Raw genomic sequence first — 16,342 nt, forward strand, 5'->3', positions numbered from 1 at the left:
CGTTTCAATAAAATCATATGTATATTTTATTTATAAAACAAGTCTGCATTTATTTTACAAAATTATTCAAAATGTACAGCACCCTTTCAATGAAAGGGATTTTTGTCATTAAGTGTAGAAGGTGAAAATGAAATGAAAGATACTTTTTCAGTCTTTGTAGAGGAGGGATCTCATGTGTAGTTATAGCAAAGATGGTGGATAAATGAAGAGAGTTCACTCAGGCCTTCTACCACCGAAAATAAATAGTCAGTTCCGGTCTACTTAACTGGGTGTGTCTCCCATAGCCACCAATGCAATAGCAGCTAGGTCTGGTCTACTTACAGTACTTCATTGACTTTCATTGAACCAGAAAAAAACAGCAATTGGGGTGTCTCGCTTCCTCTTCCATTTCTGGTTTTGTGTTGGCTTCAGTGTCTGCCAATATCTTGCAAATACTAAAGCAACACTGGAGAAATGCATAGAACTTGTGTTGAAACCTTGCAGTCTATCTATGAAGCAGTCCTTGACTTTTACATTAGAAAGTGCAATTCAAAGAAAAACTGAAATGTTTGTCTAGTTTGAGATTACATTTTAAAGGGATAGAGATGTCAAGTGTATATATATATATATACTCAGGTTATAAAACTCAGATTAGTTTTAGAACAATTGATTTTAGAACAATTGATTTTTGAGGTGACATGTTTGTGAATGACACGTGACACAGTCTGCCGCTATGGAAACCAGTCAACCTCCAACAGTCGGTAACCATGTCCTCTAGGTCAGAAAGCTGTTATGCAAACGTCTGTTTCATACGTTACCTATTTGCTTTGTACAGATGACAAACTTAGCAACACCAGTAAAGTACACATTCTGTACCGTACAATGACTGTACAATGTAATATGAATGCCCTGAAACTCCTCTCTGTTCCTGTGATCTGTTGAACATTTAAAACCGAAGATGACTAATAGCACCTCATTAAAGGTTGTCTGTTCATGTAAACATGGCCTAGGTATGAAGCAGACAGACAGGGGAGAATCAGGTGTCGCCATTCTTCCACTGATTATAGATGGAAGAGACAGAGAGTGTGATACCAAGATGCATACAAAGACTCCCAGTCAGTCCCACATTTATAGGGAATAAAGAACAAAGATCTCTGGCTGGATTGACACAGACGACATGTCCCAATGGGATGCACTGCCCTCCATCTCTATGAGTGTTACTGAGTGTGATAGAGGGCACCGTATGAAATGGTGTGACCAATGAGGGAGAGGCAGAGAACGTCTTCTGTGTTTGAGTGTGCATGAATTAGTTTAATAGAGAAAGCCATGAATTTTTGGTGTGTATGCATGTGTGTGTGTGAACTTTGTTTCCCAGCTCAGAGGTTCTCGTTGCTAGGCTCGTGACCAGGGAACAGATCAGGGGTTTCGGCTAACGTGGCCCTGACCTTCTTCTTCTCTTTAAAACGTCCTGAGTGGGACACTTTGACATGGCGTCCCTTGGTGGTGGTCTTATCCACTATCCTCTCCAGACGGGCGTTCAACTGGCTGTCCTCTGTGGCGCCCTCTACTGGCCCGGGGGCTCCGCCGTGGGGTGTGGTATTGCTGCCGTACTCCGCTGGGATCTCGTACAGTACCTTGGGCTCCGACTTCTTCTTACGTAGGAAGGTGAGCTTCCACCAGCCAGGCGATGGGTCAGCCATGACCAGACACAGAGAGAGGAGGGAGAGCGGGATGTAAGAATGGAGGGGCCTTGGGTTGGTGTAGGGAGAGAAAGAGCGAGAGAAGTTTAGTAATAAGTTAGTTAACTGTAGCTTTATAGCTCCAACGTTTACAATGAAGATGGATCAGACATGAGTCATGACCTCTCAGAGAGAAGAATGAGGGAGGGAGGGAGAGTTACGTAAATCCCTTCACTACTCCCTTCCCATTCCCCATTCAAACTCCTGCCACACCTCTTACCATAAGCCCTAACCACAGTAACCTGACTCCCAACACTGCCCAGCTCAGATCGATCTGTGTCAGATAGATCTGTGTCAGGGGGAACAGACTGAGCTCTCCTGAATATTTCAGGGGAACTCAATAGGCACCATATGGTGGAGTGATGACAGGGCACCGCTGGTGATTGGGTTACTCCTATTGTGTGTTGGCCAAGCTAAACGTGCTGGCTGCTAATACAGCGCCTCATATTTCAGCTAAACCCTTTCTACGATGGGGTAACACGGGTTGCCCAATCTCTGGTACTGAGGTGCTGCTCTTTGAATAGCAAGCGCCGTGCTAACATTGTCACTACTTCTGCCACTACTACTGCCATTATCAGTCCCTCTACCATTGTCACTACTTCTGCCACTACTACTGCCATTATCAGTCCCTCTACCATTGTCACTACTTCTGCCACTACTACTGCCATTATCAGTCCCTCTACCATGGTCACTACTTCTGCCACTACTACTGCCATTATCAGTCCCTCTACCATGGTCACTACTTCTGCCACTACTACTGCCATTATCAATCCCTCTACCATTGTCACTACTTCTGCCACTACTACTGCCATTATCAGTCCCTCTACCATTGTCACTACTTCTGCCACTACTACTGCCATTATCAGTCCCTCTACCATTGTCACTACTTCTGCCACTACTACTGCCATTATCAGTCCCTCTACCATTGTCACTACTTCTGCCACTACTACTGCCATTATCAGTCCCTCTACCATTGTCACTACTTCTGCCACTACTACTGCCATTATCATTCCCTCTACCATGGTCACTACTTCTGCCACTACTACTGCCATTATCAATCCCTCTACCATTGTCACTACTTCTGCCACTACTACTGCCATTATCAGTCCCTCTACCATTGTCACTACTTCTGCCACTACTACTGCCATTACCAACCCCTCTACCATTGTTGCCACCACTATCACAATAGATATGACTACTACTGCTACTACATCGACTACTGCTAATGCAAACCTGAGATTGGGGTTAGTTCCATTCTGATGCAGTCATTTCTGATCATTAATACACTTCTGTTTCCAGCTGAAATCCCCCCTGGCCTTGGTTCAAATTCAACCAGTCATTAGAATAATTCTTTCAACAGGAAGTTTCAGTTTAGTGTTTCATCTCCATGGAAGTGTCCCTGTTAGGACTAGACAGAAAAGCACCCTGGAGTTAGAGAGTGAAGAGCTTTTTAAGCTCCAGGTAAACAGTTCTGCAAACAAACACCAAAGGGACTCCCAGAAATCACGTGTTCTGTAGTGTGTCAGTGCAGGTTAAGTGCTCTTGCTCGGACTGTAGAAGTCGTGGGAGAGTTTGGCGGCTCATTGTGTGATACAGGCAGAGCAGGTTGTATTGTCTGTCCTGTGGGTTTTTACACAAGTACACCTTCCCACTTTAGCAAACATGTACTGATTTACCAACACACATGCTGTATCAACACAAATGGACATCTAGAAGATGAAGACCAGACTAACTATGTGAAGCGCAGACAAAGGCGAAGGCCGAACACACACATGCAAATGGAGGGACACACATATAGCAAACATGTAGTAAACGTAAAAATAGACACGTGCACGCGCACACACACACACACACACACACACACACACGCACACACGCTAACACAAACACATACTGCTCTGCCCTCGTTGCACACAGATAAAGCCTCTGCTTGGTGCCACTCTCCTGCCCAGAAGAAGGGAGTAGGCTGTTACCCGCCGGTTGCCTAGCAACGCTGTGGAAATTTCCATAGAATATGCTAATGTAATTTTGGTGATCTGTTTGGGTGCTGATCAGTGGTGGAAAAAGTACCCAATTTTCATACTTGAGTAAACGTAAAGATTCCTTTTTAAAAAAAATACTCAAGAAAAAGGGAAAGTCACCCAGTAAAATTCGACTTGAGTAAAAGTCTAAAAGTATTTGGTATTAAATGTACTTCAGTATTAAAAGTAAAAGTATAAATCATTTAAAATGTCTTATATTAAGCAAACCAGACGACACGGTTTTCTTGTTTTTTAAATTTACGGATAACCAGGGGCACAGTCCAGCACTCAGACATCATTTACAAACGAAGCGTTTGTGTTTAGTGAGTCTGCCAGATCAGAGGCAGTAGGGATGACCAGGGATGTTCTCTTGATAAGTGCATGAATTTGACAATTTTCCTGTCCGGCTAAGCATTCAAAATGTAATGAGTACTTTTGAGTGTCAGGGAAAATGTATGGAGTAAAAAGTACATTATTTTCTTTAGGAATGTAGTGAAGTAAAAGTAAAAGTTGTCAAAAAATATAAATAGTAAAGAAAAGTACAGATATATATACAGTGCCTTGCGAAAGTATTCGGCCCCCTTGAACTTTGCGACCTTTTGCCACATTTCAGGCTTCAAACATAAAGATATAAAACTGTATTTTTTTTGTGAAGAATCAACAACAAGTGGGACACAATCATCAATTTATTGGATATTTCAAACTTTTTTAACAAATCAAAAACTGAAAAATTGGGCGTGCAAAATGATTCAGCCCCTTTACTTTCAGTGCAGCAAACTCTCTCCAGAAGTTCAGTGAGGATCTCTGAATGATCCAATGTTGACCTAAATGACTAATGATGATAAATACAATCCACCTGTGTATAATCAAGTCTCCGTATAAATTCACCTGCACTGTGATAGTCTCAGAGGTCCGTTAAAAGCGCAGAGAGCATCATGAAGAACAAGAAACACACCAGGCAGGTCCGAGATACTGTTGTGAAGAAGTTTAAAGCCGGATTTGGATACAAAAAGATTTCCCAAGCTTTAAACATCCCAAGGAGCACTGTGCAAGCGATAATATTGAAATGGAAGGAGTATCAGACCACTGCAAATCTACCAAGACCTGGCCGTCCCTCTAAACTTTCAGCTCATACAAGGAGAAGACTGATCAGAGATGCAGCCAAGAGGCCCATGATCACTCTGGATGAACTGCAGAGCTCTACAGCTGAGGTGGGAGACTCTGTCCATAGGACAACAATCAGTCGTATATTGCACAAATCTGGCCTTTATGGAAGAGTGGCAAGAAGAAAGCCATTTCTTAAAGATATCCATAAAAAGTGTTGTTTAAAGTTTGCCACAAGCCACCTGGGAGACACACCAAACATGTGGAAGAAGGTGCTCTGGTCAGATGAAACCAAAATGGAACTTTTTGGCAACAATGCAAAACGTTACATCCCCACCGTCAAACATGGTGGTGGCAGCATCATGGTTTGGGCCTGCTTTTCTTCAGCAGGGACAGGGAAGATGGTTAAAATTGATGGGAAGATGGATGGAGCCAAATACAGGACCATTCTGGAAGAAAACCTGATGGAGTCTGCAAAAGACCTGAGACTGGGACGGAGATTTGTCTTCCAACAAGACAATGATCCAAAACATAAAGCAAAATCTACAATGGAATGGTTCAAAAATAAACATATCCAGGTGTTAGAATGGCCAAGTCAAAGTCCAGACCTGAATCCAATCGAGAATCTATGGAAAGAACTGAAAACTGCTGTTCACAAATGCTCTCCATCCAACCTCACTGAGCTCGAGCTGTTTTGCAAGGAGGAATGGAAAAAAATGTCAGTCTCTCGATGTGCAAAACTGATAGAGACATACCCCAAGTGACTTACAACTGTAATCACAGCAAAAGGTGGCGCTACAAAGTATTAACTTAAGGGGGCTGAATAATTTTGCACGCCCAATTTTTCAGTTTTTGATTTGTTAAAAAAGTTTGAAATATCCAATAAATGTCGTTCCACTTCATGATTGTGTCCCACTTGTTGTTGATTCTTCACAAAAAAATACAGTTTTATATCTTTATGTTTGAAGCCTGAAATGTGGCAAAAGGTCGCAAAGTTCAAGGGGGCCGAATACTTTCGCAAGGCACTGTATATATATATATATACTTAAGCACTTTACACCACTGAACCTAGTGACTTTTGGCCTGATAGCTGAGGGTTGGGTTTGCGTGTGTAGATGAACAAGCGGAAGCCAAGACAGATTTTCTTCTCTCATGACAAAACAGCGGATACACTTGGCCAACATGTTCATGTTTGAGTTCCTTTGACTGGTTTCCTGCCAGGGAGAAACGTTCAGAGGCAAAGCTAGTCTGGGCTACAAAGTCTTTTTATCTGCCTCAGCATAATAGCCCGTCTAAGATATGTCTTGAATATCTGGCTTTAGGTGAGATCATTTCTTGTTTACAGTTGATAGTTTTACTGGTCAATTGTTATTCAAGCTGACATATTTGTAAGGATAAATAGCTTATCTGGGTTTACTAACACATATGTCAGTCACCGGACTTTCTAGTACTGCCCTATGTGTGGGTGGTTATCTTACAGTCAAAGTGCAACCCACTTTATGACCCTTCTCAAGCGGTTTTCCTTATTAGTTCTATTGCCCATTGAAATGCCAGTCAGCGACATTCAACATAGCTCACTCTCAGGTCATCCACCCTGTCTGTCTTTCCGTAATTCCATCCACCTCTTGTCCTTTAGCCATCAGTAACCTAGATTTCCCACATCACCCCCTCCTCAGAGCAGAACCTCCGTCAAGTAGCGGGACCATGTCCTGGACTAGTCGTTGGTACAGCCAGTCCAGCTCAGCAGACAAGGTTCCTTCCAGTAAAGCTCCAAGTACTGAGTTGGATTAAATGATGTCATGAGGAATTCCATAAGAAAACATGAAATCTCAATTTTAGAGAATGTCACGACTCCCACCGCAGGTGGCTCCTCTTCCTGTTCGGGCGGCGGTCGTCGTCACCGGTCTACTAGCCGCCACCGATCCCTTTTCCCTTTTCTATTGGTTTTGTCTTATTGGTTACACCTGTTTCTTGTTTAGGTTTTTAGCTGGGCTATTTAAGCCGGTAAGGCCCGCCTGCTCTTTGTGCAGGCATATTTTTCTTCTGTGTTTGTGTGTGGTAGTGCGTTTCAGTTTTGGTTTTTCTCCGGACTGGTTAGGTGCTGGTTTTGGGCCGGTAATTTATGTGCGCCCTGTATTGGCCGTGTGCTATTTTCTCTGTGCCGGAAATTAAAGCATTGTTCTGTACCTTCTGCCTCCTGCGCCTGACTCCGCACCCACTACGCCTAAGTGCGTCACAGAGATTCATTCATTTTATGGCTGTGGCTGTGTGGCGTGACTATTTGGAATGGCCAAAGGCTAGGCCAGAGGCAATCCCTTCAAGGTAACAATGATCATGCCCATATTCCTTATCCAGAAAATCGATCAAACAATCAGAATCACAATTTCACTCCATTACAGGTAGTAAACCTGCACTTAGAGCCCAGATTTCTAGTGAGACCGTATCACCGTACACTCTGTAGCAATCCTTCCAGTCATGTGGAAAGTCTACGCTATGGTAAACATCCACCTGTGTGTGCAGACTGGGGTTAACGCCACTGATAGGAAAGTCACCTTTGGTGATAACTCTGTCTGCAATAAAGCCTATAGCTCCATTCCCATGCAAACGTTAGACTCTTATCTGGGAATTCAAATATTTACGAAATGTGGAGCATGGTCAAGCATGAGGGGAAAGTCCCTAAAAAATTACAACCTCACTTCTCGTGCATCTGTCAAACTATTGCATTAAGCAGGCTTCGACACAACAGTGGCCAATATGCTGGCCATTAGGGCAGTGGTCAAGCCCTCTAAGGATATACTATACGTGTTTTGGTATGTGTTAAATTGATGCGAAGAGTAAGATGTCAAGGCGAGTTACGCAAATGACGGTGTCATGTTGGTATTTTACAGCTGACGTAGTTTGCGGGAGCGTTGTATTGAATCCGTACAAATGTCGACACATTGGCATACGGTCACCAAGGCACAGTGCAATCAGTTAGGTGCAGTGTGTGCTAACAGCTTAGTGTTTACTCAGTGTGTGTACGGTCAACAGGCTCAGCGTTCAAAGGTCCTTATTGCTAACTGGGCCCAAGGAAGCCTATCGTGTCTGAAGTCCACTTTCAGTCAGTTTAAGAGGTGTCCGTCTGAATGAGGTATGTTGCGTGAAGGGTGCAGCAAGCACAACGTTTGACGTTGTGGAGAAAGATACAACAAGCTCTTCAAATTTGATCATCCATATTTTGTTATTGCAATCTTGCTGTACATCTGGCAAAATGTTGTTAATTGTGTACTGTCAAGGTACAGCTTAGGGTGTGTGTGTGTGTGTGTGTATGTATGTGTGTTCACAAGAATAGTAAACAAACAAAAGATGTTGTTGGTCCCCACAAACTTAAATGCTATTGGTTGGGGGTTTAGGGTTAAAGTTAGAATTAGTGTTAGGGTTAGGAGCCTGGGTTAGTTTTAGAGTTAGGAGCCTGGGTTAGTTTTAGGGTTAGGAGCCTGGGTTAGTTTTAGGGTTAGGAGCCTGGGTTAGTTTTAGGGTTAGGAGCCTGGGTTAGTTTTAGGGTTAGGAGCCTGGGTTAGTTTTAGGGTTAGGGTTAGGAGCCTGGGTTAGTTTTAGGGTTAGGGTTAGGAGCCTGGGTTAGTTTTAGGTTTAGGGGCTAGGTTAAGGTTAGTGTTAGGGTTAGGAGCCTGGGTTAGTTTTAGGTTTAGGGGCTAGGGCTAGGTTTAGGGTTAAGGTTAGTGTTAGGTTTAGGGTTAGGGTTAGGAGCCTGGGTTAGTTTTAGGTTTAGGAGCTAGGGCTAGAATTAGGTTTAGGGTTAAGGTTAGTGTTAGGTTTAGGTTTAGGGTTTGGGAAAATAAAATTTTGAATGGGACTGAATTGTGTGTCCCCACAAGGTGATTGTACAATACTGTGTGTGTGTGTGTGTGTGTGTGTGTGAGCAATAACCTCACCTGTGTATATGTAGAGATCTGGAGGCGACCTTCCTCCCAAAGCTTAATAGTTTATGGGAGAAACCCTGCTAGCAAAGCCAAATTCATTGATTCAAATATCAGATCATTCCCACTCCAATATCCACTTCAGAATCCTCTTCCACGCTTATCCTTTTACTGCTGTCCTTCCCTTCGTCTTCTTCGTCCTCCCCTGTTCAGTCTATTCTCTCTCTCTCTCTCTCTGATAGTCAGGTGTAGAGCTACAGGTACAACCTTTGTCCCTCCTCCTGTCACACAAATACACACTCAGCTGAGTTGAACACTATAGACTCCACCCACTGGGACTTGGGCAAACACAACCAGGGTGACAGTGAGACGAGGAGAGCGTAGATAGACGCTCAGTAGATCCGCTCGACCCATTACATGTTCTGCCAAATCACTCTGCCAACACGTTCACCGTGTCTGCTGGTCCAGTCAGACAGAAGGCTTGGTAATACCAACTATGCAAAGCCTTGAGAGGTGAGAGAGGACCATTGTTGTTTATGGTTATACCGGAGATCTGCACGCCCTTAGATATCATGTTGTGTCCATGTCGATTTTCATCATGCCTGGCGTTATAGTTTCCAATACTCCCTCAGAAGTAGGACATCAGTTCATACAGTGCCTTGCGAAAGTATTCGGCCCCCTTGAACTTTGCGACCTTTTGCCACATTTCAGGCTTCAAACATAAAGATATAAAACTGTATTTTTTTGTGAAGAATCAACAACAAGTGGGACACAATCATGAAGTGGAACGACATTTATTGGATATTTCAAACTTTTTTAACAAATCAAAAACTGAAAAATTGGGCGTGCAAAATTATTCAGCCCCTTTACTTTCAGTGCAGCAAACTCTCTCCAGAAGTTCAGTGAGGATCTCTGAATGATCCAATGTTGACCTAAATGACTAATGATGATAAATACAATCCACCTGTGTGTAATCAAGTCTCCGTATAAATGCACCTGCACTGTGATAGTCTCAGAGGTCCGTTAAAAGCGCAGAGAGCATCATGAAGAACAAGGAACACACCAGGCAGGTCCGAGATACTGTTGTGAAGAAGTTTAAAGCCGGATTTGGATACAAAAAGATTTCCCAAGCTTTAAACATCCCAAGGAGCACTGTGCAAGCGATATTATTGAAATGGAAGGAGTATCAGACCACTGCAAATCTACCAAGACCTGGCCGTCCCTCTAAACTTTCAGCTCATACAAGGAGAAGACTGATCAGAGATGCAGCCAAGAGGCCCATGATCACTCTGGATGAACTGCAGAGATCTACAGCTGAGGTGGGAGACTCTGTCCATAGGACAACAATCAGCCGTATATTGCACAAATCTGGCCTTTATGGAAGAGTGGCAAGAAGAAAGCCATTTCTTAAAGATATCCATAAAAAGTGTTGTTTAAAGTTTGCCACAAGCCACCTGGGAGACACACCAAACATGTGGAAGAAGGTGCTCTGGTCAGATGAAACCAAAATTGAACTTTTTGGCAACAATGCAAAACGTTATGTTTGGCGTAAAAGCAACACAGCTCATCACCCTGAACACACCATACCCACTGTCAAACATGGTGGTGGCAGCATCATGGTTTGGGCCTGCTTTTCTTCAGCAGGGACAGGGAAGATGGTTACAATTGATGGGAAGATGGATGGAGCCAAATACAGGACCATTCTGGAAGAAAACCTGATGTAGTCTGCAAAAGACCTGAGACTGGGACGGAGATTTGTCTTCCAACAAGACAATGATCCAAAACATAAAGCAAAATCTACAATGGAATGGTTCAAAAATAAACATATCCAGGTGTTAGAATGGCCAAGTCAAAGTCCAGACCTGAATCCAATCGAGAATCTGTGGAAAGAACTGAAAACTGCTGTTCACAAATGCTCTCCATCCAACCTCGCTGAGCTCGAGCTGTTTTGCAAGGAGGAATGGGAAAAAATGTCAGTCTCTCGATGTGCAAAACTGATAGAGACATACCACAAGCGACTTACAGCTGTAATCGCAGCAAAAGGTGGCGCTACAAAGTATTAACTTAAGGGGGCTGAATAATTTTGCACGCCCAATTTTTCAGTTTTTGATTTGTTAAAAAAGTTAGAAATATCCAATAAATGTCGTTCCACTTCATGATTGTGTCCCACTTGTTGTTGATTCTTCACAAAAAAATACAGTTTTCTATCTTTATGTTTGAAGCCTGAAATGTGGCAAAAGGTCGCAAAGTTCAAGGGGGCCGAATACTTTCGCAAGGCACTGTATGTAACCAAAAGGCTTAGCCCTCGGATGCTTTACGGAAGTGCATCTTCATGGCTTCAATTTGTATTGGCATCATTGTTGGATGTCAACGTGTTGTTCAAAAGCTCTTGGATACATAAACCACACGTGTATCAATATCCCTCGCCTGAATATACAACACACACGTTCAGACACATACAACGACCGGGGCAAAAAAAGATATACTTCGTATTTTTATCCGAAGGGTAAGACAGCAGAAGTCTCGTACAACCCTCTCCAATATCCCCAAAAAGTGAAACCTACGCAAACACAAACGTCGGCTACACAATAAAACCATCTCCAAGACAGCTTGTGAGAAGGCTTGAAACTGGCAGATCACATGTCAGTTGAAAACATCCTTATGACCCAAAATGGCTGCCATTAAAACCAAAGAGGCCTATATAAGCCAGCTCGTCTCTCCCCGCAATCCTAGAGAGCATGGCTCCTTGTGTCCAGCTCCAAGTAGTCAACCGTCTGTTTGCTGAGGCCCATAAACCTGTGATCGTGTGATTACGTGTCTCTAGAAGGGCGATGTGGACAAACAACACAATCGAGGCGTGTCTTTTGGGTGAACGTGTTTGTTGTTTCATATACATGTTTCGCCAGTGACTTTCCCTGAAGCATAAGGGTGACAGTGGGCAGTTTCTCTGACTATCTACATCGTGTAGGCTACAACTTGAACCAACACAGATGTGAACCCATTATCCTATATCATAATATCCTGTTTTGACTATCTGAACTCTACAATAAAACATTTATTTGACACAGCGCTATGAGCATTATTGAAAGATCAGATTGAAGAGGGAGGAAATAGGCCTGAGCAGCGCCCCTGTCCTATCAATCTCTGCCACGGGGCACATCATGTAAAACTCCCAACAATGCCATCCTTAGATCTCAAGCATATCTCAGCTTCATATCAGTTTGCATGTTCTGGGCATAAGTGGTCATGCTCCCTCCCTCCCTCTCTTTGTCTGATCTCATCTCTCTGTCTCTCTCTCCCTCTCTCTCCCCCTTTCTAGGATAGGCTGGGCGTGTGCCTCGGCAGTGTTTTATTGGCAGATGCCTGGAAAACAAACACAATTGATAGGGACACACCATCCAACACCCAACAGCGCTGTCTTTTACCAGCACTGCACAAGGGTTCACGTGGCTCTATACATAATGTTCCTTCTGACCTCTGACCCCAAATGAGTGTTTCAGTTCTTCAAACCAATAGATGTTTGGAGAAGGAGAAAGGGCCAAAGGGGTCACATGTGTGTTAGTATGTGACAGAGAGGGGCAGAGAGGAGGAGAATGATTATCTATGCATAGTCACTTTACCCCTACCTACATGTACAAATTACCTCAACTAACCTGTACCTCCACCACGTTGACTCAGTACCAGTTACTTTTTATTTTATTTTTGACTTTAGTTTATTTTGTAAATATTTTCTGAAATCTCTTTCTTGAACTGCATTGTTGGTTAAGGGTATTTCACGGTAATACCTGTTGTATTCGGCGCATGTGACAAATACAATTTGATTTGATTTGAACTTCAAGGTGACAGGGGCCTTGGACAGAGGGCAGCATGTTGCCCTACAAACAGAGCCTTGTTGATCACAGAAAGCACAGAACAATTCTGCTCTGGTCTGTACCTGGGTGGGGAAAATGGGAGTGAACTTTACCTCTACGACTGGGTCCTAGTTGATGATACTGGTTTGGAGTACTTGGTGGATAACAAGAGAGCTGGGGGAGAAAATAAACCGTAGAGACAATGTCATTCACTTGTGAGAGAAGATCTGATTAAATATCCCTTGTAATCAACAGCAACGTTACCGTTCGCTGCTGCCAATTTGACGTGACTGTTTGCTGAGACTGGATTATCAACTCTACGTGAAAATATAGTCAAGTGCCCACGCACTGAAATGTTCATTCAAAGCAGGACAGAACTGTAGCGACGTAGATAAGCAAACGCGTCCCGGCATCAATCACAACTGTCTCGCCGATAAAGGAAAGCCGTGCCAACGAGCCAAACAGAAGAGTCTTTCCTGTCAAACTGATTCTACGTGCAGTATAATCTACCTGTCAATCTACTAGAGAAGCTGGCACTATCACATCACACTGTAAAGGCATGTCAATACAATATGCACTGCCTTTTACACTAGATGTATGTTATTCTTGTCATGTTGCCTGTGTGAGTGTCTGTAGTGTTTTGATTTCGATATGTTGTTGGTTAGGCATGTGTTGTTGGGCGTTGTCTGCCAATAATCAACCAGTGGGTATAAATAGTTTATTGAGTTGAAATGTTTTTTGCAACAGTACCTCCTTGTGGACAGAGATTAGAACTGCACATACACACAATGGCAGAAGAGACATTGCAAGGATTCTATCACATTGCCCCCCACCTCCCCCCAAAAAAAGGCAATGTGACCTCTCTAAAATAAACTGTAATAGTCTCTCTTTGTGATCTACCACAGGTGCCAGACTAGGCATTTGGGTCAAATATTTCCTTAGTACAACAAGCCCCACTAGCAATAGAGACTATCAAATAGCATGTCACCGGATGTAGTACTCACATTACCCAGCAGAGAGCATCCAACCAGCATTGTACATGACATCACTGGGCACTGCTGGGCTCTCTGCCATCACACACAGGGCTGGCACTCTGCCATGGCAGTAACTTCACTCGTGCTGTCCTGCTGGTGGCAGACCTCTAAAGCGATTAGGCCGTGCTGCTCTCTGGCGCTAGGAAACCTCCATGGCACCTCCGTGCTGCTCTCCCATGTGGCACATTGGCTGTGGGTCCACCGGGTCAGTCTAGCACAGCTAGGAACTCTGGGTCTTTCTCCAAGTCCTGGGGAGCGTCTTACAGACTTACAGACTACAGTCCACTGGTTGCTAGTGGGGCTTGTTGTACCACGACGCCACCAAAATGACTGATGTCAGGAGAAGAACCAGGTTGAGTATGTTAGGTGTTTTTTTTCGTCTCTCGTACCAGTGGCTGTTCTCTGCGCAAACGAGATGGTTGAAGTTGTAAAGGGAGTCTTAAAGTAACACTGCCACCCCGTGGTCTTACCCTATCGTTGCAGGGAAGCTGATCATATGGGGACAATGGTTTGAAAGGTTTTTGTACTGTCTTTGTTTGCGGTAGTATGGTGATAGGACACCAGGTGGCAGTTGAGCATATTTACACTCAAAACCTTGTGATTTCATAATAACAGTTGAGAATGTTCTGTATGTTTTAGGATTCAGACACACAGTTTAGAAATACAGTATTCAACTCAATCAGAGGAAACAGCAGTGAAGAACATTGGGTGGATCATTGGTAGAATAATGAAGAGGGAGAGTGGAGGGAAGAGGGGAGAGTGATGTTTATTTATTTTCCCTTTTGTACTGTAATTATTTGTACATAGTTACAGCACTGTATATAGCCACAATATGACATTTGAAATGCCTCTATTCCTTTTGAACTTTTGTGAGTGTAATGTTTACTGTCCATTTTTATTATTTATTTCAGTTTTGTTAATAATCTATTTCACTTGCTTGGCAATGTCAACATATGTTTCCCATTCCAGTAAATCCCTTTGAATTGAGAGAGTGAGAGTGAGAGAGAGAGGTGCTCTGTAAATGTGATTCTGAAGGAGGGCTGTCCCCTTAAGCACAAGGTTGCCCCCTTCACTCTCCTCTCTCGCTCTCCTTCCCCTCTCTCCTCTCTCGCTTTCCTTCCCCTCTCTCCTCTCGCGTGCGACTCCATTTTAATTTCACAGCAGAGAGGGCTTAATTCATGGCAGTGGGTACCCCAGTGCCACCCCCCCCCCCCCGTCTCTCTCTCTCTCTCTCTGTCAAGCAGGACACTCAAAGCACTGTTACATCCTCCTGCTTCCCTCCATCCCTCTATCCCTCCTTCCCTCTCTTCATGCCCACCCCATCACTCCAGTCGCTCGTTACCGAGGGCGGCGGAGGAGGCACAGTGAATGATGGGAGCCATCCATTAGAACCCCACCACCACCCTCTGTCCTACACACACACACGCACACTCATACACACACACCTGACTCACAAATACACACCCACCCCCTAACACAAATGTATGCACACACACACTCACAACAACCACCTCAAACACACAGACAGACGAAATGCGTGGGAGTAACAGAGGAGGTGTAAGCCGTGCTTTAACGGCCTCTTCCTCTCCAGTCCGGTCCAATATGCACCAGTGTTACCGGTTACAATGGGAGTGGGGGATAGAGTGTGCCGGGGTGGGGATAAAGCATCAGACTACACCCCGGTTTCTATTCTCCTCTTGCAGCGCTGGTCATGTCTGTAACACGTTTGACACAACCAATTCGTAGCATTCCTTTATTGATTGGCAGTGACGTATTTTCTGTTTTGTTACTTTTCTGTTTACCTTCAACACCTCCGGGTCCTGCCCAGTGGTTCACCCATTCAGTCATACTGTAGAATGGTCCTTCTTTTCTGTTTACCTTCAACACCTCCGGGCCCTGCCCAGTGGGTCACCCATTCAGTCATACTGTAGAATGGTCCTTCTTTTCTGTTTACCTTCAACACCTCCGGGCCCTGCCCAGTGGTTCACCAATTCAGTCATACTGTAGAATGGTCCTTCTTTTCTGTTTACCTTCAACACCTCCGGGCCCTGCCCAGTGGTTCACCTATTCAGTCATACTGTAGAATGGTCCTTCTTTTCTGTTTACCTTCAACACCTCCGGGCCCTGCCCAGTGGGTCACCCATTCAGTCATACTGTAGAATGGTCCTTCTTTTCCGTTTACCTAAATAGCCACTTCCCATTTCAAATTGTGGGTAATCGAGGAGTATCAGCGCCGCAATAACTCATGATGATGATGACGACGATGATGTTCCTACAGTAACATCATTCATGGTCAAAGCTGTGATGATAGAAAGATGCTGGTGACACTAACGACTGTGCGAATGTCGGTAATGGTCACAGTGACGGTAATGGCAAGCGTGATGACATTGGTATTGGCAAGATAGTGGATAACACTAGTTGGAAGCATAAAAGTACAAACCACATAGAGTCCCAGGAGTGTTTTTTTCCCTTTCTACATGTAGTAGGTGAGCTAACCGGCACTTCCTCTCCGTTGATGGACAGATAGGCCAAACATCGAGTTTCAGAATCCAATCTGAGGCTGCTAGAGCTGCTGCTTAATATACAAAGCACTGTCACCCCTCTCCGCTAGTGTCAACATCCCATCACATCTTGACAACTGGGATTGTTTCCAAGATCAACTGACATGGAATGGAAAAGTTTCATTTGGTTCTGCAA

At 44.0% G+C, this 16,342-nt stretch overlaps 1 protein-coding gene across 1 annotated transcript; it reads right to left on the minus strand.

The window, feature by feature from the left end:
- LOC110538083 (proline-rich protein 15-like protein A) lies at nucleotides 1-8,976 on the minus strand. The gene is made up of 2 exons (XM_021624659.3): nucleotides 8,776-8,976; nucleotides 1-1,728 (listed from the first exon to the last, which is right to left on the minus strand). Exon 2 carries the CDS (start codon nucleotides 1,677-1,679, stop codon nucleotides 1,356-1,358), a length of 324 nt encoding a protein of 107 aa, XP_021480334.1. The 5' UTR covers nucleotides 1,680-1,728; nucleotides 8,776-8,976; the 3' UTR covers nucleotides 1-1,355.
- Between the last annotated feature and the right edge of the window lie 7,366 nt (nucleotides 8,977-16,342).

This window comes from Oncorhynchus mykiss, chromosome 12, assembly GCF_057628025.1.
Source record: "Oncorhynchus mykiss isolate SJ-2025 chromosome 12, ASM5762802v1, whole genome shotgun sequence".
Lineage (NCBI taxonomy): Eukaryota > Metazoa > Chordata > Actinopteri > Salmoniformes > Salmonidae > Oncorhynchus > Oncorhynchus mykiss.